This window comes from Corvus cornix, chromosome 15, assembly GCF_000738735.6.
Source record: "Corvus cornix cornix isolate S_Up_H32 chromosome 15, ASM73873v5, whole genome shotgun sequence".
In the NCBI taxonomy this organism is placed as follows: Eukaryota; Metazoa; Chordata; class Aves; order Passeriformes; family Corvidae; genus Corvus; species Corvus cornix.
This window is the reverse complement of record NC_046345.1, coordinates 9490673-9518191: the sequence shown is the minus strand read 5'-3', so window position 1 is coordinate 9518191 and position 27519 is coordinate 9490673. Positions and strand designations below refer to the sequence as shown.

The following is a 27519-nucleotide window of genomic DNA, read 5'->3' as shown; positions in this document are numbered from 1 at the left end:
CTCCTCTCCTTTCTTTCCTCCTTTCATTGTATGCAGATCAAGCCCAGTCAAACCCGCTTCTGTCACTTGCAGGTCCCTCACGACAAGCGAGGACTCTCAAGTAAGTGGCCTCTCCTCCAGCCCCGCTGCGAGGATGCTGCTCCGGGCTGTTCGTGTTGGCACCGAGCGCCGCGGTGCTGGGTCGCCGCCGGCCGCCAGGTAAAGCTGCGGGGCTGCCGGGCGCCCATCCTGCCGGGAGCGGGGCCGGGGCCGGGCGCGGGAGCCGTTCCCGTGGCCTCGCGTGCCGGTGCCGTTCCCGTGGCCGCCGCCGCGCCCGCCCCGCGCCGCCCTGCAGGGGGAGCCGCGGCAGCCGCGTCCTGCGCGGAGGCGGGAGCGGAGCGGAGCGGGGCAGCGCCGACACCGCCACACGGCTCCGGGCGCGGCCGGAGCGGAGCGGCGCCCTGAGGCCAGGTGGGTGAGGCCGGCGGGCCCGCGGGGAGGGGCGGCGAGGGCCCGGGGTGCAGCTCCCGGGGCGGAGCGGGACCTCCCGGCCGGGGCGGGCTGCGGGGCTCGTCCTGCTGGAGCATCCCGAGCGCGGCGGTCCCCGGCCCCGGCAGCCGCGGTGCGCGGCTCGGCTTCCCTCACGGCGTCCGCGGTCCCCCTCCTGCCTGTCCCGCGAATTTGAAAAGTGGCTGCCCGCTGCTCTCTCGGTGCAGCCGAGCCCCCAGCCCCAAGACGGGGCGATTTTGCCCTGCTCCCGCTTTCTCCTGCTCCGGCTCGGATGGTGTTTCCCCCGTGGAGCCGGTGCTTTTCACTCCGTGCTGATTCCCAACTGTCAGGCCCTCGACACACCCCCGCGCTCCAAGATGTTTGCTCCACGGATCTTTCCCCAAACATCAGGTGCCGGACTTTGCCTCCCTGCCGCCCTTCAGCGGATAATTGTGCTTATCATAAAACAGTGATTCCATAGGAGCACCTCTCATCCTGTAAACTACTCCGTAGTGCTTTCAAAGGAGATTTCCATGCACTTTCACAGTCGTGTTAAGGGGGAAAGGGTAGAGACGGAATAGATGGCTTCAAACCTGTGCAGTCTTATCCTATTCCTTGCCCCCAAAAGCCCCAGCTCTGCCTTATCTCTGCCGAGCCGCTGAAAGTTTCTCAGCGGAGTGCCTTCCCCTGTGCCCGGGAGCGCTCAGCCTTGGTACCCTGCTAGCGTGTCTATGGAGTCTCCACTCCCAGAGGGGCCTGTACCCCTGTGCTGGGCAAGAGGGCGGATGAAGGACAGGGAAACAGGTTGCAAGGTACGGGGTGTCCCCAGAGCTGTGGGCAGGATGTGGATGCAGGCTTTTTGCCCTGGTGGACGGGGCTCCGGAGCCCTCTGGGGTGACCTGCCCTCACGGAGTGTCCGAGGCAGCAGGTGCTTTCCCATTCCGCTGTGTCAGTGCTGCTGTGTGATGCCGTTGCCGGGGATGCTCCTGGGAGTAGATTTTCTGCATGGTCGTTTGTGTGGTCTGAGAGTCACGGTTGCTTTGTTGCTCTTTTATGCCCTGGTCAGTGTGAGTCTGGGGGCTTCTGAGTGCAGGGGGACTGCAGGCTTTGCTATAGCCAGAAAGGAGGAAAGGTGGTTGAGCACCTTCTTCAGAACTGCTTGGGGCACTGAGCCCAGAGAGAGACAGGAAGGGTTAACTTAAAGAGAATAACATGACTCACTTGGTAAATAGTTAATAGAATTGCTGTAACTACTTAAAATTATTTTCCTAAGCAGATGGCCAACTATTAGATAACTCGGTCTTTGGATGTATTTGTTTTCAGGTTTCTTATCAGGCTCGTAAGTCTCAGACACGTGTAACTCAAGAACTGGAGTAATTGATAAATTTGTTCTTCCACATGGGGGAAACTAACAGAAAGAGAGAAAGCATGGTTAGCCTCTGCTGTTAGAGACACCCCCGGAGCATATTGCCCAAGTGAAGTAGAAAAAGATTAGATAAAGTGACCAGCAGGGATATGAGAAATACTTCAATTTAATTAGGTCTGTGGAGGAAATACCTTATTTTGAATCTCAATAAAAAAGTCAATATAAATGTAATCATGTATCACAAAAACCTATGGAAATGAAATCCTGTCTAATGTGGCAAATTGATTAAATTCTGAATTAACCAGGAAAGCTGTGAACCTCTGAATTTGTAGAGAAAACATGTTGGTACAAACTGCAAACATGTATGTGTGTACATAAAATAAAAACGACCTATTGCAGTGTGTGAAAAAAAAAAAGGCAAGCAGGTCTCCTTTTTAATGGTGGCCATGTTTGTAATTTTCATGTGTATATAATCTATGTCTTTCCATATGTATTTTTCCATATGGTTTGAAGCCATATGTATTTTTATACATAAAAAATAGAATCCGCATCACCCTGTACTAGGTCAAGGGGTGTTGGCCCAATAATGATGTTTTTAGCCTCTGCCCTTCTATCAGTGGGTGCAAAAGGCACTAAAGGTCTGAGCTGGAAAGCATCTGCCAGGTCTACCCATGTTTGCATTTCTGTTTTTGCTGGTATTTTAATAGGATGTTTTCATAAGGACTGCTGGTGCTAGTGCATTTGGGTATACTCATCTTTTGAAAGTTTTTCATCTTTTTTGTTTAATCTTCAATAACGGATTTCACGTAGAGCCGTGTGGTTTTCTCTTAAGAACCACTGGGAAAAGCTCAGTCCCACAGAAGGTTTGGGGGGACTGCTTTGAATCTTCATGCTTCCTTTCAGTCCTGTCTTTCGGAAGGCTCTGGTCCCCCTTTGGTTTTGAGCCTGGCTGCTTTTCCATCTTGTGTTGAGCGAAAGCCTCCCCCTTTACCACTTCCTTTCTGCCTGGCAGACTGATGGCTGTATAATTTCTTGTCTGTACAGGATGTTTAAAGTTTCACAGACTTCCCACCATTTTCTCAATGCTTCAGCTCTTCACTTTGGTTTGACATTTCAGTCTATGTGAGATGGGACAAGGCACAGTTTGGGGAAGGTCTCTGAGTTCTGCACAGCTGGGAGTGAGGTGTTCTCCATCCAAAGGCTGGTACCAACATCTCTCTTGGTGTCCTGCAAAGTTTGTCCTTGTCTTCAGCTTGGACAGATTCCGGCTCTGCTTGTTCATTTTCTCATCTGATCTGGATTGTGATTAACTCCCAAGGTTGTTCTTTATTGTGTGATTTCCATCTGAAAATGGAGATGGACTATTAAACGTTTTATTATTGTTGTTGGACTCTAAAGTAAAAATCAGGAAAGAGATCTTGAGCTGTGTGTCAAGGAATCAGAGAAGATTGTCACAAATCAATGGAGGGCTATTCCCTTTTATTCTGATATCTGGTATTTAGGACCAGAAGGTTTGGTTGCTTCATGGACCATCTTCAGGTTTTGCATCAGTGCACCTGAACAGCCTTGGTGAAGCTGCTTGAACAAAATAGCACCAGTTCCTTGCCTCTCTGCTCATTTTAAGAATGGAAGATTTTAAGAGGAAGCTGCCTACTTAATGAGATGCTTTTGTAGTTGAATATTGAGGGTTGGACAGTTAGGGGTAGAGAACTGGAAGCATTCTGTCTTGGAAGGGTAGGAGGGTCTGGGCAGATGCACAGAAGGTGATTTAACCTCTGAAGGCTTCAGTTCCTTCTGTAGAGTCAGAAGGTGCCTCTCCTTTCACAAAGGTTGCATCTGTATCAGGAATAATTATTGGTTGTATTGCACTTTTTTTTCTGCAGTAAATCTCTGCAGATCAGAATGGACAGATGGCACATACAATTCTCAATTATGGAAAACATCCTTAGGAGGCACCTGGAGGTCATCTAATCCAGGCCTCTGCCCAAAGGAAGGATCTGCTATGGATTTGCCATTTCTGACATCTTTCTCTATCCTGCTCCTAAAGACCTGCAGTGGAGACTCGTCACTTTCCTGGTGTGCAGGAAACACCCTGATGCCCAGGTTAAACCTGCTTTGCTCTAACTCGTTCTTCATCCTGACCACAGTGGGCAACCCACAGACTATCAGCAAAGAGTGTGTCAGAGCACTTCACCAAATGCAGTTATTCAGTAAATGTGAGCAGGTAAAGGTGTGATCTCTTTCACTCCTCAACCTGGGTCCTGGGGCTCTTGCTGATGGGGATTTTTAAATTTTTATTTCTTTTAAAGTTATACATTTCAAGCCCAAATAAAGTAATTTTATTACCACTACAAATGCAGCTGCGGAAGGCAGGGTTTGAAAAGAAATGACAGCTACAAGACAAATTGTATTTATCTTAGATGGTAAGCCAGGGGTTGCATGCAGTAGGTTTATCACTATCTGACAGGTAACAAGATAAAGTCCAGATGTTACACAGGGATGTGAAAAGACCTGAAACAGGAATAAAGTAGACTTTACAAAGCATTTTTAGGGAACATTTGCAAACAATGCATCTGAGACAATGGAGAAGTTAGCAGGGAGGGAACTTCTTGCAGGGATGGTTTGAGCCAGGGACAGGGGGAGGGAAAGGCATGCAGGGGATGAGGGAATCTTCCTGTCCCTCTCTGATACAAGGAGAGGAAAGGGGGGTTTTCCTGGAGCTTTGGAGACGTGACGGGTGACATGCTGGGCTCCTGTCTGTGTGTTGATTAGCATTTGTGATTGCTCCCAGTTCCAGGGGGAAGGCACTCCAGCATTCTAGTCCTTGCAGATTGGGGCTGTTTTATCTGCGGCAGGCTGCGATACGGCATTCCCTGTGCCCGGTGTTTGTGGCTCCCAGCGACAGCTGTGGCCCTTGTTCAGCAGCGCCCCGGGGGGCTTGGCTGGTGGAGCTTCTCAAAGTGCAGCCCGAGCCGCCGGGTCACGTCTGAGCATCCCCCCGGGCAGGGCAGTCCCTCACCCATCCGGGGCAGGAACGCAGCTGAACGGAGCAAAGTGCAATCTTTTAATGCATCCCTTCGGGAATGGTGAGGTTTGCAGATTTTCCTGTTAGAAGTTTCCTCATTTAGTATTCAGACCTCAGAGTTTCCTCCGTTTTTCTCTTAGCTTTGCTTTGTTGGGGATGTTTTGGTTTGGGTTTGCACTGTTGTGTTCTCCTCTTGCTTCTTGTCTCTCCTTTTCCCCCCACCCTCTTATTTTTTCTAACTAGGGCAGCGTAAATGTTTCTGCTCTCTCTGCCCGTTCTGTAATGTTGGCCTCTTATGCAAATCACCCTTCTTGTACTTGGAAAGTCTTCTACGAACAGCCCTATCATTTTGGTTATTGAGTTTTTCTCAATAGAACAGGACTGTGAGATCCTGGTATGGATCAGCTGTTGAGCTCAAGGACTTAAGAAAAGTAGGTGGTTAAATGTCATGTTCTGTGATAATAACAACTTTGGTTTCAGTATGAGATCCATATCCTTGGGCACAGACTGGGATTTTCCATAGGAAACATTCCCCTGGATAAAAGACAGCTAAGAGGTATGCAGCTTTTTAATAAAATCTTTAGAAGAGAGACACGTGATTGAAATTGATTTGAATAATTACAGTTTCCACATACGTCCAATCCACAGATCAGTGCCCAGGTTCAATGGGACGGTGGAAAATCACATCAGACTGACCTGGGCTGGCACCAGCACCATTACAGCTCCTGGAGCACGTGTGGGGAAGCACACTGACTTTTAAAAAGTTTGTAAAATGTTCTGCAGCCCAGATTTTGGTAAAAAAAATTACCTGTGCTAATGGTTGCCTAGTGAGGGATAGTCTGGGACTGTTTCTGATAATCCCAAAACTCAGACCTCTTTAGCTGAACCTTTTAAATCTGAGGCACCTAACTTTGTCAAACACCTAAAAAACAATTAATACTTTCTTTTATGTCATCCTGTGTCTTATGAAATGTTGATCCAAATTTTGCTTGACTATTATGATTCATTTAGGGTTCTTGTTAACTTTCCTACCCCATTCCTAAAGGGAAATCTTCCTTTTTCTCCACATAGCCACTGTACAGCCCAGCTGTATGATTACAGCAGGCAAGAGATGGACACAGTCCACGTGGGAGAAACCATCCTAAAGGCTTGGGGGTATCTGTTCTGAGCACCTCCCTGGGATCCATCTCTGCTTGACTAATATCTTTTGTGTTTGGAGTCAAATGTCACAGTCCCTAAGGAATTTGCCTTTGGGGTCTTTTTTGGTTTATCCTTGTTTGGCAAGGTGTGAGGATCATGGTTGTCATGCATTTGAGAAAAGATCACAGGTTTCTTTACAGATGGAGCTTTTCTATGATGTCTTGTTGTGCAGAGGCTGTAAAATGTCTAAAGTTTTCATTGGACAGAAGGGCCACTTCCCAAGGGTGGTGGAGGTATCTCTGCTGTAGTGAGTCCTGACTGCTGCTCTCCTCTCCTTTCTGCTCCCTCTGGACAAGAACAGCAGCTCATGAGCAGCCAGCAAATGCAGTAAAATGGTTTCTGAAGTGATTTATGAATGGCTGCTAGTTCTCCAGTGTGACGGTTTGATGTAGAAGAACAGCAGTCACTGGTGAGGAGTGTAATTTCCCCAGCAGCTCTGTGCTCTCCACCCCAGCCCAGCAGCAGCTCCAGCTGGAGCTGTCGGAGCAGGAAGCGGGGAGAGGTACAAGGCTGTCACTGGAGTGGATGTGCTCTGACCACAGCACAGGGTCTTAGGAAATGACAAAAGGACTTAAGAGTCCTCAGAGCACCAGCTCAACACTGACACTCTGGGATCAATAACAGTGACATTGGAAAGTTCTTAATAAATCGGATTATAATCAAGGACTTGGGGAAAAAACCAGTCCCTTTGAGTACCTCTAGTGTCAGTGTGGCTGGCTGTGATAGTGGAAGTGCAAGTCACCTGACAAGGGTGACAGCAGTGTGGTGTAAGTCACATCAAAGAGGAGAAGGAATGACAAAGTGAGGGCATGTGGCCTTGGGGCATCATCGGAGCATCAACTCCTTATCCACAGAGGGTGGCAGAGTCCTAAAAATGGCTTAAATAGCTTTGAGGGTGCGACAGAAACACTGACAGGATGGTGAGGCTGACACTGAGCAAATAAGCATTAGCAGTCAGAGTACCTTACAAAATGGATGAGGGAAAGTTGCTGAAAACAAACTCAAGGGACAGAAAATTTGCTATTGTGGCTTTTGCCTGCTTTTGGGATGAACAATCTTGTACCATGCTTTCATCAGGATAGGGAAGGACAGCTGGGGAATCATTTTAAGTTATGTGGAGAGAGATGGAAAGAGTTATGTTCCTTCTGCTGTAGAAGGATGTTGGTTGACCGGCTACAACAGCCCTCCCTGCACTGGGGTGAGTTTTTGTTTCACTATCAGGGTTTACACAAACACTCCTGGCAACCTGCAGGACAGTGCTCGAGGGAGCTGGAGCAGGGATCACAGGGCATGGTGGAGAGAAAACCTGTACTTAGAGAAGGCAAATAGGGTTTGGGAATAACTGGATAAAAATGCAAGAAAACTAACAGGTGTACCCAATTCTCAGCTGCCTGTCTGGAAACTTCATACAGAAATGAGAGGCAAAGTCACATCTGGAGAGAAGTCTACTCCATTACTTTAAAATAGACCAGAATGGATGCATTAGCAATATGATAATATCTTCAGAGTAAATTCTTCCCTTGCCTGTATTCCTCAGTGGGTCACCTCTTCCTTATATTCTGTTTCCTCATTTCTCTTATTTTGTCCTTGAAGGAAATGCTCCTCATGTGTGAACACAGCTGGCTTTAGTAGGGCTGTGAGGAGGCAGAGTTTGCCTTTGAGTTCTTCCCTCACACAGGAAAGGAAAACTGGCTCCTCAGAGACATCGTGGATGATGTTGGCAGTATTAACTTGTTTCTGGCCATGGTACATGGTTTTAATTATGCTTTTTTACTTGTCTGCCTTATGAAAGCCTATCCAAATGCTCTGGGTTTTTTTTTATTTTTAGAAATGTCACCATAGATAAATGAACATCAGCCGTCCTGAGTACAAATAGTTTGCTCAAAAATCCAACATGTTTCGGTGTCTTTTGGCAATATATCACGATGCCTGCTGTCCAGTGAGACTTTGGTGAGCACAGGGGAGCCTTTTTCCCTTCTGTTTGTTTGATCTGGCTTATTTAACTGCTGGTCATTCAGCCTTACTTAGTTTTGCCCTCCTTGGCTTTTTGTGACCGTTAGAATTGGAATAATTACTGTGAGGTTTTTTCCTTGCTTTTAAACATTTATAGCATCCACTTAGGAAAAAAATATGGTCAAATGTGTTCTGTTCTAATCTTCCGCTACCACAATAAAAATTAATCCACTTGTAGCACTTGGAGGGCAGGAGGCAAAGCTGCAATATTGGTTTGGGATTAGCCATTCCTGTCAGCCAGCCCATCTGTGTTATGACCTTTGCTTGTTGTCCAGTGGGATTTCACTTTTGAGGAAGTTTTGGTTTTAATTTTTTTTAATGTGCATAAACAGGAGAAGAGAGACACAGGACAGGCTCACAGGGTATGGTTTTGTCATGGTTTTGGTTGCTGTCACTGATTCAGCAGTCTGGGTGTCTCTGGTAAATCAATCAAGACTTTACACCCGGGTTCACCATGCTTGTTGCTGGAGTACAGCCTCCTTTCTTGGCCTGGACTGCAGCAGGGATGGAAATGTAAAAAAGAATTGTTGCCCCTATTATCCATTTTTAAACTGACAGACAAAGTTCAGGGACAGTGCAGGTCTCTGAAGAGCCATTTCTTCTGCTTTTCAAAAGTACGTGGAGGGAAGGTTTTAAGTCTTGGAGGGCTGTTGCTTTCCTGTAAAGAGGGGATTACACCAAATTTAGCAAAGTTGAAGCTCTCATTTTACTTATTATTTCAGGAGAATTTGCAAAGCCTATCCAGAACGCTTGTTACCCTACTGTAGGCTTTATATTACAGCAGACTTCACTTCCCAAGAGGAGACAAAGTCTGTGCTTCCAAAAATCCTTGGCCTTGCATTTTTGCAGTCAGAGCATCAGTGGTTCAGATGATGTTTTGGATAAAATCGGAAAGGTGCCTGGAAGGGTCAGACTGGCATGTGGAGCCCCTTGATAGAACAAAAATTTCCACACCTCCTTGTGTTCTGCACTTGCAATGGTGTCCACACAGGCAGGCGTGCAAGGGCCTCCAGGAAGGGCTGAGGGAAAGTGCAAGTGCTGCAGGTACCTGAAAGCCAAGACCACGGTGTGCTGATAATTTTGCCTGCTTTGTTTCACTTGTATCCTTTGTTAACAAAGAGCAGTCTAGAGGGAAATAGTCTATTATTAATATTTAATTTCCTCCTATTACTGTAAGCAGATGACCTAAAAGATCATTTAGACAGCAGCCAATAATAAAGCAAATAGAGGAATCAGAAAATGTATGTCTTGGTTAGGTGGGTGATGCCTCCTTCCTCCTCTTTCCTGCCCCACCCTGCCACAGCTCTTCATCCTTCCATGGGAGGCAGGGCTGAGGATGCTCCCTACAACTGTGTGTGAGCAGTCAGGGACCCAGGGAAGCTGCTCTATGTGAAGTATTCATAAAATACTGAACTTCAGAAAGGAAACCCTTGAGAAACACAGAGAAGTGCTTCTGCTCCCTTCCCTATCGTTCTCCCCAAAGGACACCTATTTTCATTATGTTTTACAGCCCCAGTTGTTTTGCAAAATTGTGTACTGCCTGTGAGCACATCGGCTCCTTTATCATGACTTGATTCTCTGAAGTGGCAGGGAGAGAAAAGATTTCTTGGAGTTTTTGATTTAAAAGATAGGGAGATTCTCTTTGAACTGAAGGCATTTCAAAGAGAGGATAAAAACTGACAAGCATCTCCCCCTCCAGGCTTTGGAAAGTAGGAAACAAATTATTTAGCAGCACCAATTTTTCTGCTTACGGCCATTTGTGAATTCAAGGATGTCCCCTAAGGGAATTAGGTACTCTGCATGTGGCTGGTACCTGGGAAGGGCCATGTAGTCAAAAGGAGATGCAAGATTGTGATCTGTGGAATGAGCCTTGATGAACACCCCCCCATAGGCCCATGAGCTGCCTCTCCTGCCCCATCCTAGAGCAGACACAGAAACCAACCTCTCTGGAGCCTGGGGAAGCTGCTGTCTGTCACCTACGTGCCCACAGACTGTCTTGGGTGCCCTAAGGGCTGCTGATCATCTGGAGATTTTGCTAATATGTGAGAGGAGCTGTCAAACTGAAGTGTCACAGGCACTGTGAGCCTGGCAGGCACAGAGGGTGCGTCTGCTCTGTACCAGCTGGCAGAGCCTGGGCAGCCAAAACCTCCCAGAGCAGGATGGACTCAGCCCGGAGGGGCCGAGAGCAGGAGATGGGCTTGTCTGAGGTGGGTGATTTGAACCAAGCAGTGGCCAAGGGCTCAGCTTGTTCCTTTTGGCACTCAGGAGAGAGAAGGGGCAACACCTTCATTCAAAGTCAACTGGAGATGCCAAACTAAAGCTTGCTTAGGCTCTGCTGGTGAATTGCTTCATGGGAACGTGCTGTGCAGATGCTTTATTGAATTTTCAAGGAGGAGTTTCTCATTGGGACTGAAATATGAGAGAGAACAGAGTGTTCCAAGTCACTACAAATGAACAGAACACCAGCTTTACAGGTTTGTGAATGACAAAAAAGGTTTATTTAATAATGGGGGAAAGGCCGGAACATAGCCCGGGGTATCAAGAAGGAATTAACAACATAAAACAAGGGCTTATAAAGAAATACTAATTGTAGCTGTCCACCCTGTTGGGTGATACAGGTTATTTTTCTTAGGTTTCAAGAAGCTTGCCATGCTGATCCCTCAAGGGCCTGAGATGTTAAATATACACTTCCCCAGTGAGTAAAGCATATTGTTAATTAATTTTTTCTTATTAGACCTGGTTGCTGAGCCTTTGGGTCTTGCATGAAGTAGACAATTCTACAATAAATTTCATCTTGCCTCTGGATCTATGTCATCTTCTCTAGGTGGTCTCTATTTCATTTTGTCCCTGTGCAGTGAATTTCTGGCTGTATAAGCAGAAAGACGGAGCCTGTTCTTGTTTTAAAGCAAGTTGCACGTACTCCTAAAATGGAGATTTGTTGTGTCAGGTGAGCACTACAGCACTGACACTGTGAGAGAGGAATGAGGGGATGTGGGTGAGCTCAGGTTGAACATGAATCCTCTCGGGTTGTGGCACATTCTGTCAACAGCAGGTGAGGCTGGGGTTGTGTGGCCAATAATTTGTTTTTCTAATGTCAGTGGCTGCTCAGCGGTGCTGAAGCAGACACAAAATGTTGTTTTGTCGTGGCTGGGACACCTGCTCAGCTCCAGCCATTTCTCCCCTGAGATGTGCTGGCTCTGCAGAACTCTTTCCAGCCCATCTGAGAGCAGAGAGTGGAAGGACATGCTGTCCTTTTCTGGACATAACATTCCGACTGCTTCAGAATAAATGACTGGGGCTTGGGATGAGGGATCAGGCCACTGTTTGCGTAGGGAGATGGGAAGCAAGGGACTAAACAAATTCAGAGATAAAACATTCAAATTTAACATCAGGCCGTGAAACAGTTAAAGTAGAAGGTTAAAAGCTCTGTTGTGTCAGAAAACTGTGTGATGTAGTCATTAAACTTCAGATTCCAATATTGTGCTTTTTCAGGATCATGCAGAGGTGTAGGAAATTTTAGCTTTATGCTGAGCAATTAGTATGTGCAGGACCTCCACAGTGAAGTTTGTAACTTTCCTCCATGTCCTGTTGGAGTTTGAGATGAGCCATTGAAAGAGTCAGGTTAAACAAAATGCATCTAGGATTAGTATGGATTCGTGATCCTACTCAAGGAAGCACTCAAATGGGGAAGAATATCCAGTAATTTTGCTTTGATTCTCTTCACTGAGGTGTATGAGCTGTGAACATGATGGGCAAGAGCAACATAGCAGGACTTCAGGTAAATGCTCTGAGCATCAGGATTAAGGTGCCCTGTTTTCAGGCTGGCTCCTTTCAAACAGGGGTTCCTTCAGTTCTTCTGACTCCATCTCAGAGCAGCTTGTGGCAGGGGATTATATTGGGTTTATTTTCCAGAGCAGTAGTTTTGGCCTAAGTATGTCACAGTAAATTGTTACGTTTTTCTAAACTTGGCCTGGCACTGGAGTTTGGCCGTGCTCTCGTCCTGCATGGGGAGGTGTGAGCCTGTGGGAGGTGTGAGCCTGTGGGAGGTGTATGCTCCCACTCTGTGCCCAACCCTGTCCTGCTGAGGGACTCAGGGCTCACACCTGCCTCAGAGTCTCAGGCATAGCTGTCCTGCACCCCTTCTTCCTCTTCGGGGCCTGTTTTGCTCACTGCTTCCTTCGTTTGGTTATTTTTTCCTCCTACCAGCTTTTTCCTGTCTTTTTTTTCCTCCCTTCTTGCTCACCCACATGCACAAAGCATTGTTTATTTCTCATCCTGCCCCTTCTGTTCTCTCTGTTCTCTCTCCCTCCAGATCTTCTTTATTTCTACTTTATATTAATTTCAATCCCCTTCCTTGGAAGTTGGGCTGGAGGGTTAGATTTCAATATCGCTTTGAAACAAACCTGTTGGGATTTGTAATGGACAAGCAGATGCTTGCAGAGTGATGTAGGGGCATATCACTGACATCCCTGAAATCCAAGAAAGTAGAAGCCATCTTTAGGAAGTCACTGAAAAATCGGAGGTTTTGCTGTAAGAGCATAGACAATATAGAGACTTCTTGGGGTTTTTCTTCTTTAAAAAAGATTAAATGGATGATCTTTATCTTCCTCTTCATAGCTAGTTCACACACTAATCTCTTCTGTTGATTTCTTCCACCAAAACCAAACAAAACACAGAAACAAGATAGCCGAAGGTGGAGAAAAGCAAGAGTTTTGAAGCACATCCAAACCACCAAGAATCATTCACTTTCCTTTCAAATGCAGCATTAGCAATAGAGCTCTAAATCAATGAAAGGTCTAAAATTAGATTATATTCCTGAGATCAGATGTGAATCACAAGTTAATCATATTTTCTTTTATTATCACTGTCTTTACCCTTTTATTTTATCCTGAGAAATTAGGTTTCTGACTTGAAAACAGTGAACTGTGAAGGCATCAAACCCTGATGGATCAGACCACGCCAGATCACCCATGGATGGGGCCCAAAAATCTTGTGTTTTGGAGGTTCATGTTGCATCCAAAACTGAGCTTGGTGATTTATCCGTTAGTGCTGTGTTCCTCTGTCTTCCAGCCCTCTGATGTATCAAGCTGTTTCTTAAATTTATGAGAAAATATTATTGCTAAAGCTTACTAAATAAGCTTTTAAACCCACTCTGGAAGTGACAGGCGAGGATAGCAAGCAATTATCTCTTTACTGTGGCACAAAGGTCAGGGAACTGTTCTCCCCTCTGTATTTTTAGCTGAGGCTGTGGTGAAATGCACCCATATCTGAAGCAGAGGTATGAGGTGACCTGCAAGGGCGTGCAGGTGACGTGTATCTGCTCGTATGAAACGCAGCTGCAGGACTGTTTCCTCACAAGCAGCGCCAGCTTTACTCCCAGAGCTGTGTGCATGACACTGCAGGAACTCAAATGTAGCCCTGAGACATGACACTGGCATCCTGCCTATGTGTGTATTTCTGGGAGAGGTGTGTTTTGGTGGACATGTTTTTGTCTGCCTGTAGGTGAAGAATGATGCTGTCCTGGATGCAGCAAACACTATGGACAGTGCAGGTATAATGAACAAATAGTTTGCTTATAGGATACAGATTTACATGAGCAAAAAGAATGGAGTTGCAGGAGGGAAGCCTGCAGAGACCCTTGCAAAGAGTGTGCATGGTCAGCAGGAATGTCCTCAAAGATGTCCCTGTCCGGCATACCTTGAACACTTCTCCCAGCCGTGGATCTTGTTCCAGGGCCTGTGTGTGTGAAGGCCAGACAGGTATGGCCACAGAGGGGTGACCACACATGCCAGCAGTATAGCCCCCCTGTGAATGAGGGTTCATGTCCTTGCAGAGCAGGGTATTGGTGCAGCAGTTCTGTGGCAAAGCACGTGAGGATGGGCAGCACATGATGGCTCAAATCCAGTGTTTGCAATCAGAGGGAGACAGGTGTGTGTGAAAGGCTCCTCAACCTTTCCTCTGTGCAGCCTCAGCACTTGCCAGGACATGATTAGTGGGGCTCTTGTGTTTCAGGGAGGGCTACGGAGCAGCTGCTGAAGTGCCAGCTCAGATGGTAGCCTTGAAAACAAAACATCCCTTGTTTCTCATCACCACTGTGAAATGCTGCCTTCATGAACTTGGGTTTGGCCCTGCAGCTTTCAGGATAGACAAAATGTGAGAATTTTGCCGATAATGTATTCTTCTAGGTCTGTTTAATATCCGTTATCAATTTAATGTGCCGCTTTAATGAGATTTTGCTTTCTCCATCTCCTCCGTAGAGCTGATTACTTAGTGTATGTGGTTGGTGTTTTTTTTTCTTTTTAGAGGAAACTGCAAGTGAAGAAGTTTAATGTTTGCTTCAGCTGAAGAGAATATTGCCCAAGTCCTAGTGGGAAAAGGTGAAAAAGAGAACCGGAGAATGCTGCTAGTAGGTATGGAGATGACAGGAAGCCATGACTAGAAGGGTGACTGTCAACAGGAAACAAAGCATCACAGCTGATGTGACACTGCTGTACAGTACAGTTGCTGTGCTGTGCTGCCTGCTGGACTCTGAGGTCTGGGGAGCAGTGTCTGTCTCCGAGAGAGACTCTCCTGTCTGTTTGTCTGCTGGAGTTTGAATTATTCTGCACCTGGTTAATCACTTTGCTGGAGTTCGCAAACCCTGGGCTTTTTTTTCTTGACACCAGCTACTGTAAAATCCTTGAACAGCTATGGGGAGAAAAATGTGTGTGTGAGCAGCCTTCCTGGGCTGGCAGCCGAGTGCTCCATGGACCCCAGGCAGCTTTGAGGTGTCTTGGCTGTTCAGTGCTCTGCAGATATGAACGCTGATCTTTGGGCCTGGTTGTTCTCACCATGCTAGTACATGGGAAGGACGACTTCCTCTCAGACATAGCCTACATCATCCTGGAACTGATCATCGCAGTGCTGGCCATCCTGGGGAACATCCTGGTCTGCTGGGCCGTCTATTTGAATAGCAACTTGCAGAACGTCACCAACTATTTTGTGGTGTCCCTGGCTGCTGCTGACATTGCCGTGGGCGTGCTGGCAATCCCCTTTGCCATCACCATCAGCACTGGCTTCTGTGCCTTCTTCTATGGCTGCCTTTTCATTGCCTGCTTTGTCCTGGTCCTGACTCAGAGCTCGATCTTCAGCCTCCTTGCTATTGCCATCGACAGAATCATTGCCATACGAATACCCCTCAGGTAAGCATGGGCTGGGCTGGGCTGGGGTGGTAAGGGCTCAACATCCCTAGAAACCACAGGTCTGGAGATGAATCAAGGAAGGAAAAGTTAAATGAGGATCAGTGCTTTTTCTCTCGTATTTTGAAAAAAAACTTTTCTAGGTCCTAAAGTCTGCCTTGGCTGCTGGATTTTCTGGTTGCTTCCTTTTCCTGTTCTTCTCTGTTCTCCTATGGTGTGTGTCCATTGCATCACAGAGGTGCTGCCTGGGAGCTGCCATTCCATACTTAGGCAGCCTGTGCCCTGAAGCCAGTGGCACCAGAAGGATCACTGGGAAGGTAGAGGGCAGAAAGGGGGTGAGGTTAGCTTGTCCCCCTCCCCGTGGGGAGGAGGGAGGTTCTGCCTGAAGCTGTAGCAGCAGACTGGGGAGAGGGAGGTAGGGTTTTCTCTCAGTCCATTAAATATGACAGGAGAAGCAGCAGCAGGCTACCAAGAAATGGGCCTTAGGAAGATTTGGACTGGCTTAGGCCCTGCCTCTGGAAGCACAGCATATATTGGGTCAAGGTGGAGGCTTGTCCCAACCCACGTCTGCAGATGGTGATTTTGTGGTCTCTGCAGTTTAAAGAAAGTAAAGGACATTTTAATGACAGGCTGGCTGCTACTTGGTGTGCAACCAGGGTGGCTGACATGGAACAAGGGGAAGTTTTGCCACACACACAGAGGCTGCTGCTCAGTTCAGTTTTCCAGGAGCGCGTTGTTGGGATGGGCTGTGTCTGCCTGTGGGCGCGAGGCAGCGCCGCGTTTCTGTGACAATGCTCCGAGTCATTCACTGAGCTCCAGAGATGGGGAGGAAGCCCCTGGGGAGGCTGGTGCAGGAGAATTGTAGGAGTCTTCTTCCTTCCTGTCTTGTCCTTAGGAGGATGCAGCACGCTCTCAGGAATGGAGAGACTGCCTTCCTCTCCTGAACAACCAATGTGGCTGCAAAAATGGAACCAATTTCTGATTTTTGTACTCTCGAGTTTGTGTTTTTGGACATCCTCACTCTTCTTGAGCTTAAATCACTTGTGCTGATCTGTACAATTTAGTTCTGTTTCTTCTGAATAGTTTGGTCATGCAGCATTTATGTCAATTAACACAAACCTCCCGTTCAAAACCAGAATGGGTGCCCTGGAGAGCAGAAATTGCCTTTCCATGTGGATCAGTGCAGCCAAGTCTTTCCTGAAGCCTCGCCTCAGCAAGTCTGTGCTGCTATAACATTACCTTTAATGGGTGGTTTCCAAAACCTGTTGGTCATACTTGTTACAGCTTCTATAGTTTTGGTGTAGATGTAAGGAATAACTGTTCCATTCAATTGCAGAGAAAACTCTGTCAATATTAGTTACCTATAAAATGGACTGTCTTCACTTTTCTACAGTCCTGCTATAGATGATTTCATTTTATGAACCAAAATAATGATAAATGGTACAAGGAAACATGTAGAGTAGCCCCTGGGAGCTGCCTCTAAATGATTTTGAGAAGGGCAGATGTCTTGATTTCATCTCTCACGAGCTAACTCTGAGGACGCCTGCTGACAGTTTAAGCACTCTTATTGCTAGAGGATGACTTGCCAGGAAAGGGATTTTAAAAATCTGGATTTCTGCCCACTTTTGGGGCTATCACTGTAACTATATTGTCTTGAAAATGTAATTTCCTGGAAGAGCCAAGGTAAAGAGTCTTTTCAAAAAAACAGACTACATCAGTGCTGGGCACAGCACCGGTTTCACTATCTTGTTTTGGAAAAAACAGAACACACCCTCTTCTGCCCCAGTAACAGAGGGATTGATTGGATGCAGAGACCCACAGGTACATCCATGGGTTCCTCCTCCTCCCTGTCCTCTGCTGGTTTGTCCTTTCACAACAGGAGTGATGAACTTGTCAATTGTGTTTCCCCTTAAGAATTTATGGATGAATAAGTGCTAGATTTATAGCCTCAGACATGCTAAGAAACTGAAAGCTGATTATCTGAAGAGGGAAATGTGGTATAATTTAGATTGCCCACATCCTCATGTTTTTTTCTTCTTCTAATACCTGTTTGTCTCAAACATGGGTCAAACAATTTGAAGGAAAGTTCTGCCACTAACAATGTGTTGTTTTCACCCCATCCTTTAATACCTTTAATAATTCTTCTTACAGCACATAAAAGGTACCACCAGGTATTCCTAACATTTATTAGCTGAATCATTAATAAACCAGACTTCTTTCACTCTAGTGAAACCAAAAAGGGTCAAACCTGTGTTTTATTCTTCTGTTTCTCTTTAAGTATTTCATGTCTGATTTGTCCTAATGAAGGTAGCTGCATATGTGGATGTGTATACCAACAGAAGTAAACTGTGTCAGTATTAAGAAGGCAGAAGAGTGGGTTTTCTGATACTGCTTGGTTTTGGACCCCTCAGTACATTATTAGTTACCTTTGAAATTATTTTTCTGTGGAGAAGAGACCCTCCTCCAAAAAACTGCAATGGGAAAAGACATTTATAGGTGAAATTTTAAAATGGATAAAAACTAATTTGTGAATATCTTATGTGTTCTGCCTTTCAAACAATTAAAACGTTTTGTAGAGTTTGGTAAATTTTCCACAAGTTCCCAAGCACTTTGCTGAATTCTGCCAAGTTTTATAAAAATGTAACACTCTACAAGTGGCAGTAAGGCACTCCCAAGGAAGGGAGCCCGAGCCATTGTTCGTTTTAGGACTAAATGAGGTCTCTCACATGGCAGCTACCTGAAAACCTGCATTGGCTAGTATCAAACCCCCAGGTGCTCTGAACAAAACTGGCCCTGAATCTGAGCCCCAGGATGAAGCCCTGGGCCAAGAACAATTGCTGCTTTCCAGGCTCCATGGTGCCAGCAAAGGCTCTGTGGGCGCTGTGCCCAGCCACGTGCCCCTGTGCAGGCATTTGTGTAAAGATATTCCCAGGGGGAGGACAGGTAGCTCCAACACCCTGGAAAGAGAGGGGAAATTTTCCTTCCTGCAGCCAAACAGAAAACTGTTCTGAGGTTACTGAGGCTGCTGCTTGCTCTCTGTGCTGGATTCAGGCACGAAACATGCAGGTCATACAGTGCCAACTGCAGGCCTTTTCCTCTGATGAAAGCTGCTTTTGCTGCTGCAATGCTTCTCTGGGGAAACATTATTAAGGTGCAGATCCCAGATGTTTGGAACTTTGGGACTGATTTAAATCACCATGTGGTGGTGATTTAAACTGCAGCTTTGAGGTGGCACTGGGATGTTTTTCTGACAGAGGACATGAAGAACTGGCTTCTCAAAGTCTGGAGTAGGAAGAATAGGGGAGATGAACACCAACCCTGAATAAAGTATAGGATGTGCAAGGGACCTTTGTGCTGAGAATAGCCTGTTTCAGTAGTTGCTTTAATTCTCTAGGGTTGCCTTCTGAAATGCTCATATGTGAGCATCTAAACCAGTGATTTAATGTTTTATTGTCACTTTGAGCCATATTTCTTTCCCTGCTCACCATAAACCTTTTGACTTTATGGCAGGCATTTCCTACATATGCTCATGTTAAACAGATTTAGGGCAGGTTCAGCCTAATGGGAGAAAAGAGTAATTCCCCTCCTTCTTTGAATATGGGTATGGCTTTAAAAGCAGTGGCTTCGTGGCCTGCACAGAACTTGCTGTTACCAAGGTTTTATTCAGGAAGCTGATCATGTCACAAGCAGAACTGTGTCTGCCCACCATTCCTCTTCCACTGTTCAGAGAAGAGCTAATGCTGGGCACCTGTGCCCACCTGCAGGACTCCACCTCCCCCATCCCCATAGCATGGACAAGCACCAGGATCAGTTGGTACCTGGCAACAGGGGAGAAAGGTTCCTGACTGAGGGGTTTGGGAAAGGTTGTTTAGTTGGTACATGTGAAGGTATCAGTTTTATTTCTTGCCCTGCCACAGATTTCCTAGATGACCTGGGATTGCCAGAGTCTCTCATTTCCAGATACATGTAATAGGGATTGAATATCCTGCTTGGTCCTGTCCCTGATGGCTGCAGCTGCCTGAGGTGTTTGGCTGTTGAGTGGATGTGTTCAGGGAGCAGCATTTTGTAGTGATTTGTTAAACACCTTTGAGCACTGCTGGAATTCAGATGAAAGCCCTCAGCTGAGCACAGGCTTTCTGGGTGATGCAGTAGAGGTGTCTGAAAAACGCTCCACACCTGGCAGAGGATGTGCAGTGCTGTCCAGCAGAGGAGGGTTTGGAAGACAAGCAGGATGGCTGGACACTGTGATGGTGAGTTAGGCCAGCTACATACCGTGCAATGTATTGAAAGACTTTAAGTGCTCCCTGAAGTCTCTGTGGACAGAGTACGAGCTCTGCCTTCCACCCAGTCTCACAGACTCTGTGCAGGAATCTTTGTCTCCATGGCACAGAACTTAATCCAAGGACTCAGAAGTGTCACATCCACAGCCAAGTTACTTTAGGCAGTCCAGAGGAGCTGTACATTCACCAAGGGCAGCTATTCTCCTGCAGTCATTTTGCCAGCTGGGTGGCTGGGAGAGCAACAGGGCAAGTGAAACTATTTTGGGGAAAACATTTGCATTTTCATGTGTTTGCAATAGTTGGTTTTGCTTTTTAGAGGAGGCAGGTGACCCTATCCCCACACCCAGTGCCACCATGAGCATCCCTGTGCTCTGCACTAACGTCCTTTGTGTAATTTCACAAGTAGAAGTGTTTGTTTGTGTGGCAAGTGCGTTATTTCCAGGAAGCAGGACACAGACAATCCAGTGCTGTCTGGACACATCAGACGTGCTGCAAAGTCACCTACCAGCTGTGCAGAACATGAGCTGCAGGTGTGACTAGCTCCTTTCAGCAGCTTGTGTCTCCTGCATGGTGCCAGCAACTCACAGGATAGGGGTTGTGTCTGGGAAGCCCTGAACTTACCCTGTAGAGCTCTGCAGCATGGAGAATATGGAGAGTGGCTTTGACCTGGCTGCTGTGAGCCTGCAGAGATACTGAGATAAAGTACACAAAGATGTACACAAAGTCTTCAATGACATCTCTAAGTGGATAAAAGGAAAGAGTCCAGGAAAGCCCATCTGGACTGTAACCCTACCTCAGCCAAGTCAGTCAGAGGTGCCTCATGTGGATCCTAGAAATTAAGCTCTCCTAAACAAATTAACACTTCTCAGTGGGTACCTGGCCAACACAAGGCCATTGACTATGTCACGAGATGCTGTGAGCTTTCTGTCTTAACCTTTGGAGATACTGAGCAAGGTGTTATGGACACGAACTCCAGCACAATACCCTGCAGCTGGAAAGCTGCTTGGGTTGAGTGCTGTTCCAAAGCCTTGTAAAGTTTCTTGCATGGGAATTCCCAGAGGGTAAGAGGGAGGGGGAAGTGGGGGGGAGTGTTTGTCTGGAGAAGTAAGGAATATATTTTTAGTGGAAGGGAAGGGACATCTCTAGTCGTGGGATAACAGCTGCACAATTTCAAAATTCCTCTGACAAGATGTAGCTAATTCCAGGGCTGCAGGGTTTTGATGGGTTTTTTTTGGTTGGTTTTTTTTTTCTTTTTGTTTCTTGGGGGTTTTTTGTTTTGCTTTGTTTGTTTGTTTTGGTTTTTGTTTTTCCAAGCTTCAAGGGCCTTCAGCCACTCTCTTGCTCCCTGAGTGTACATTTCAAAGTGAAGATGCTGTTTTGATGTGTTGATGAAGTCTGAATGGAGCAGCTCTTTGCTACCATTCATGCTGTGCCCTTTGCATCCCTTAAGCACTGGGCAGGATCCACTAATTGCTGGAAAAAACCTTTTTCTCCCTCAGAATCAGCTGAATTCCTCCCTCATTTCTGGAAGGACAATTTAGGTGTGTTTTGCATGCTGGGAATTGTGTGGTTGGCTCCCTTATCCACTCACTCTTTTCTGATTTTGAAATGCAACTGAGAAAGGGAAATTCAAGCCTGATGGGTCTTTTTTTTTTTTTCCAAGGCCCATTGTCAGGGATTTAAAGCACGATCTCCATTCTTTACTGTGCAAAAGCAGCCTCTCTCCTCCCCTGTCTTGAAGTTGTGTTGGGATAGGAGCATGAACCTGTGGGAGTAATTATTTCATTGGGAGATGGAAAGATTTCTGTGGCTTGTTATATTATTTCTTTTAATGTTTGTTTTCTGAGAGAATTCTGGGGACAGAGGGAGAAGGAGCACTGGGTAAACACTGGGAGCCCAGCGCTACCATCGGATCGCAGACACACGGGGTCAAATACAGTGTGGGACTCACGCTGGACAATGTGGGAATCCAGCCATCTACTTTCTATGCTGAGCATTACCCAGGGAAGGCAATTGCACTGAAATGTTAAACTGCTGCCCTGATTTACATTTTCAGAGGGAAGAACTGGTGGAGTCAGCTCAGGACTCGCAGTAACCTGCGAGGCCTTGGAAACTGGCTGATATTTCAAACAAACCAAGGTCTCTGCTACACTGTCAGATTCTTACCATGTTGCTTATTTTTTCTTTCAACAGATCTTGGAGAATTTACTGTTAACTGGCTTCAGCCAGGTGTATCAGTACCTCCACCCCTGAGGTCCCTTTGGTGTGTGCAGTGCAGCCCATGGCACACCTGTAGTCGACAATTGTCCTCAGCTTAATTCCTCCTTTCTGAGAAAGACATGGGGTTGGCTTAGCTGGGCTGGTGAGGAAAACTGCTGACTTGTCTCAGTTATTTCAAGAAGGTTGGTGGTGCTGGTCTTCCTAAAAGTGCCATTGTGGAGCAGAGTGAGATGCTATGCAAAGCAATGCCAACCTGGCTGCTGCAACTGAGCCAGCAGGATTTCCCTGGAGCACACCAGAATGTGGACACAGGGCTGGTGGCACTGTGCCTCCAGGTTCTTTTGTGCTATTTGGTTTACAGATCTACTGCAAGACAGACCTAACAATTCCATGCTAAAAGGCTGCTCTTTTGCCAGGAAGGAGACACTGCCTTAGCCTTTGGCAAGAGACCCACAGTGATCTTCATCACAAGGGTCAGAGCAGTACTATTGGTTATCCAGGCTGCAAGATCTGTGTGCACACCCAAGTGGACTGGTGGAGTGAAGGAGCACAGATGAAAACTGAATTAATTTCCCTGCTTTTCTGTCAACTATTCACTGCTTAAAGGAAAGGGGAGGGAAATAGGTGGCAGACAGTGTCACCATGGAGTCCTTGCTGTGCTGCATGAGTTCTGCACAGCAGAGAGCCCTCTGATCAAGCAGGTGCCTTTCTCACTGTCTTCTGGAACATGGGGCCATTGTGAGGTTGCATGGGTGCCAGGAGCTTGTTGAATGACACTGATATAGCTCCCATCTCCTCTGCTTTACAGGTACAATGGCTTGGTGACCGGCTCCCGAGCCAAAGGCATCATTGCCATCTGCTGGGTGTTGTCCTTCATCATCGGCCTGACCCCAATGCTGGGGTGGCACAACCGCGCCCAGATCGAAGATCTGGGTTCCAACAGAACCTCTCCCATCAACTGCAGCAACAGCATGGTGGCGTGTCTCTTCGAGGCCGTGGTCACCATGGAGTACATGGTCTACTACAACTTCTTTGCCTGTGTGCTCCTGCCCCTCCTTCTCATGTTTGGTATCTACTTGAAAATCTTCATGGCAGCCCGGCGCCAGCTCAAGCAGATGGAGAACAAGATGGTACATGGGGAACGTTCCCGCTCCACGTTGCAGAAGGAAGTCCATGCAGCCAAGTCTTTAGCCATCATTGTTGGGCTGTTTGCAGTCTGCTGGCTTCCACTACACATTATTAACTGCTTTACCCTTTTTTGCCCAAATTGTGCCCACGCTCCCCTCTGGCTGATGTATCTGGCTATTATCCTGTCTCACGCTAACTCGGTTGTAAACCCCCTTATTTATGCCTACCGGATCAGGGAGTTCCGATACACCTTCCGTAAAATCATCAGCCAGCATATCCTGGGCCGGAAGGAGCCGTTCAAGGCGGGAATAGCCAGCTCCAGGACTTCCACCCATGGTGGGGACACAGAGAACGCCAGCATACGGATCAGTGAGTATGCACTAGAGGTATACACCAACGGAGAGATCCACAGGGATCCCGAAAAGCAGGACTTAAACAGATGCAAAGCTGGCTTGGAATGGCACCAGAATGGAAATGCTCTGGACCTGGAGACAAATGGGCATCTCCCACATTCCTGCAAAAATGGGATTCTCTCAGATGCATGCCTGAACAGGGAACTTCAGAGTGAAGAGCTAAGTGATGCCCAGGTGTCTTACTCAGATCTGGAAAGAGCAGCCTTTGCTGCAGCTGATGTTTCCTGATGAGACTTTCGAAGTTTTCCTGGTAGAATTATTTTTTTTTCCATTGGTGACCTCTGCCATGGCAGAAAGGGAGGTTGGGGGGCGGGGGGAGAGCAGTGTATTCAGATTGCTGTGGAGAAAGGGGTCCATATCCAGGACTGTTGGATGATCCTAAACACCAGACTGGAGAAAAGCCAAGAGACCACTGAAGTGGACTAAGGAAGGAGGGACACGTTACCCGTCAATGACCTGTCACCAAGAGCAGTGCCAAGGTCAAGGATGGCATTCCAAGTTCAGCACTGGGAGACTGCTGATTCAGGGATTTCGTGACATTGTCCTGTACTGTGCCTGTGGTTGTATGTTGGTTTCACTGTCTTCACCAGTGGAAACAGAAGCGTGGCTGGAAGTATTCCCTGAATAACAAAAAGCAACTGGGAAGGGCCTCCTGTGGCACTGCAACAAGCAGAAGGGGGGATAGCAAAATCTATTGTCAGGAAGGATGCCAAGAGCTGCTTGGAGAGGGAAGGAATTTACCTGATGGGAACTCTGGATACTTTCAACCATGGCACTTTGTCTTTCAGTTTGTGTTTTTAAAGCTTATACTGCAACAGGTTGCTCCAACATTTTTTTTCCACATGATGATAAGGTTACTTTACATTAAGTTACAAAAGATGGGCAAGAACTCATACCCATTCCCTGAGCGCTCAATGTTCCAGATTCCCATGGCAAATATAACCTCTTAGCTCTCCACTTTGTCCAACAAGTCACCAAAGCAGAGCCTGTAATACAGATGTCCCTTGGCAAAAGGGCTGTTGGCAGGACGTGGTGCTGCAGGCCAGGGCTGTGGGCTGTGTCCTCCCAGCAGGGCTGTGAAGGGCTGTGGGTGTGTGAGCTCTCTGTAGGCTGGTGGCACTTTCTGCTTTCCCCCATCTCTGTGCTTGTCCTCCTGAGCTCCTAGAATGCAAATTCTTTCCAACGGCCCCAGATGTGTGTGAGGTAATACTCCAAATTTCAGTCATCTCCATCTTCACTCAACAGGCTGCGGGACTTTTTCTTCTTTCTTGGGATAGGAAGCAATCCACACACACACCTTCCACTTAATTTTGAAATTCCAATGAGCTCTATTTAAACACCTTTTCTCCTGTGATTTCAGTTTTTTCCTGTGAAGCCTGGGGTGTCCCTGTGGTGCAGAGGCCAGCAGAGCTGGGCCTGTCTGGTTAGAAGATGCTCTTACTCTGAGAAGCTGAAAGGTGTCCGTAGTATTGGAACTCAGCTTAGAAACTGCAGTTTCTACTTTCTGTAGAAGAGAACAGGCAAATTTGTGCTGCAGCGAGTGTACACACTGATGTGGTTTGTTGCAGAGGTGTTTCACAGTAATTTGATAATTTTCTGGGTCACAGGAAGTCTGGCAGCTCAAGGACAGCAGAAAACCACATCAGCTTGAATTCTACCTGAAGATTTGGTTCTGGGTTTTGTTTTTCAGACAAATAATCCATGTTCAATACTACCAGCCTTCTGGAGAGAGAGGCAGCAGTGGTCCTACTGGGAAATGAAAACTCTGGTAATTCCAGGGATCTGAAGCTTATTCCCTAGCTGAAAACATCAGAAATATCATCCCCCAATCTGGTTCCTCCTTGTGCCTGTCCCCTAACATTTCACAAGCCAAGGGAAACTGGATTGTCGTACTTGAGGAAGAGCAGGCTAGGTTTGTGTGTTCTTATTTCATGTTTATTTTATATATTGTGAACTATTGAAAAGAAAAATCAGTTTTATTTTGAGGAGAATTTTCTTTTTGCCAATTTCCCTACATGAATGTAGGGAGAAGTTTGTGATGCTGAATGTGTTTGAGTACGTAGCTGCTCCGGGCTAGCACAAAGCTTACTGTGAGATGGATAAAAAGATGTGGCTGCCACCACAGTCTTTAGCAGAAAGACAGGCCAGTTTGTGAAACAATAGATTTCATGGTTTAATTGAACTGCTGCTTTCTTGGCAGGGCTCTTCCCCCTTAGTCTGATGTCAGAGGAGAGGATTATCACTGCAGCACCGTTAAGGAACACTAAGCCATTTCTCTGTGACTGATGTCATAGGTAGCTCCTCCGTAGGGTGACTCGAGATCTCATTACTCTTTATCTTTCTTGATGGAATATTTCTGTAGGTTATTTGTGTGATGGCTCTTCTGACCTCCTGTAACAGTGGCAGAGGAACTCAGGAAAATGGGGGACTGTTCTCTTCAGGCCTCAGCTGGGAGCTGAAATGGTTCTAAGAATAACACAAGATTACATCCGGCACTCATGTCAATAACAATTAGGTCCACAAAGACACAGAGCAGGGAAGGAAGTGTGGGAAAATACCAGCACGGCTCTCATGCTGGAACACACGCGAGTGCAGAAGTGTTGCCTATTGAGCTTTAGTTACCATTGTGAAGGGATGATTTGCACCACACTGGATCAGGCTTTCAACAGCTGGTGTGGATTGGTTGCTTTCTATTGTTTCCTGAGCGTCTCCACACTCACTTGTGGCAGTTTCTTGCTTGGTTGCCCCAAGAATCAAGTTGATCTATGTTGATGGACAAACTTAGGATTGTTTTGCTTTCCAGATTGCTCTGGAAAACTTTCCTGCCCAACCAGATCAAGCTTACTGACTTTCCAGATGTCTTGAATTTAGCTTTTGTGTTACTGCTTGAGCTGCCCTCCAAGTGTGTCCAGTCTCTTTCAATATTAGTGATCCAGACTTGAAGTGAAAAGGGTGTGTGAAGGGGGTGGGCTGTGTGCAGCAGGAAGTGCAGGGCAGAGAGAGTGTGGTTTGTGGAGCTCTCTGCAGTCACAGGAAGGAAGGGGTGGCAGCTGCACCACATGCTAGGCCTTATGGCAAACATATGGCCGAGATGGACCCTCAGCGGATGTTTCTGAAGCAGTTGTTGGGGAGAGCAGGAGCCTTTTGAACAGAATTTTGGACTTCTTATTTCTTGTTTCCTAGTGATCATAATTTCAGGGCTTCCTGCTTTTTGGTTTGTTTTCCTTCAAAAAAAAAGAAGCAATAGGTCCCATCAATAAAGTGTGCTCTTTCCTTCTCCTGGAAGCTCTCCACTCTTGAGAAAAGTACCCACCTTCCAGACTTCCTAGGACCACTCATACCCCCATTTTTCTTCCAGCTGGAGAACGTTTAGCTGATCCAGCTGTTCTGCATAAACAGAGATGGTGCCAAGACAAAGGGAAGAATGAGGTGACTATCAGGAGAGGCTGGAGAAGACCTTGGGAATCCCAGGTGCAGTGGGTCCAGAGAGTAGGAGCTGGGGTCAGAAGAGACTAATTTCATTGAATGAGAACTTCTTGCTAAAAAATCTGAAGATGCATAGAGACATGTGGTGCCTGATTTGGCGTGAGGGCATTCCATGAATTTCATCATTCCCTGAAGACTCGTAGGCTCCAGGGTTTATTTGCTTTATAAGAGTTTTGAAGAAAGCAAAGTTTGATCAGTTGCCAGGAGTAATTTTATCAAGAGTTCTTGGGGCTCTCTCCTCAATAGGGCACTGGTTTTTGTGTGTGCAAATAAATGCACTTACAGCTGAGTCCTGCAGAGTCCCTTTTGGATCGGTGATATTTCAAAGCTCTGTGCAAGCTTGAACTGCAGCTCTTGAACAGAGAAGCAATTTGGCATGGTGGGACAGCTGGGAATACTGGAGGCAGAAAGGGTTTCTCACTGGTCCCAGCTGGTATTAGGGTGCAGGTGGACTTGGAGTGACATAGAATAGTCTGAACCTTTGATCAGTTTTTGAAAAGAGGCCTCAGGAGATGCTGGTGGATATAGAGAAGTCTCTAAGTTGTGGGAGACTGGAGGGTCAGGATGGACAAGAAATCTTAGTAGTGAAGGAGGATTTGTAGAGTGGGTGTTTGGGAGGATTTCAGGGGAGCAGGAATGTGCTGGGAGGTGCTGTGGGGTGTAAAGATGATGCTGGTTTGAGACCTAGTGTGTGACTTGCTGAGGAAGGACTCTGGAAGGGATGTACAGACTTACAGCTCTC

The 27519-nt window shown here is 46.7% G+C and overlaps 1 protein-coding gene across 2 annotated transcripts; it reads left to right on the top strand.

Annotated features, from left to right (window-relative positions):
* Window positions 1-27299, top strand: ADORA2A (adenosine A2a receptor). 2 transcript variants are annotated; one of them, XM_010398117.4, is made up of 3 exons: window positions 1-100; window positions 14376-15253; window positions 22559-27299. In XM_010398117.4, exons 2-3 carry the CDS (start codon window positions 14904-14906, stop codon window positions 23517-23519), a joined length of 1311 nt encoding a protein of 436 aa, XP_010396419.1. In that variant the 5' UTR covers window positions 1-100; window positions 14376-14903; the 3' UTR covers window positions 23520-27299. The 2 variants fall into 2 exon arrangements, with proteins under 2 accessions (XP_010396419.1, XP_039417240.1); XM_039561306.1 differs by lacking the exon at window positions 1-100 and adding an exon at window positions 368-450.
* The last annotated feature ends 220 nt before the right edge of the window (window positions 27300-27519 follow it).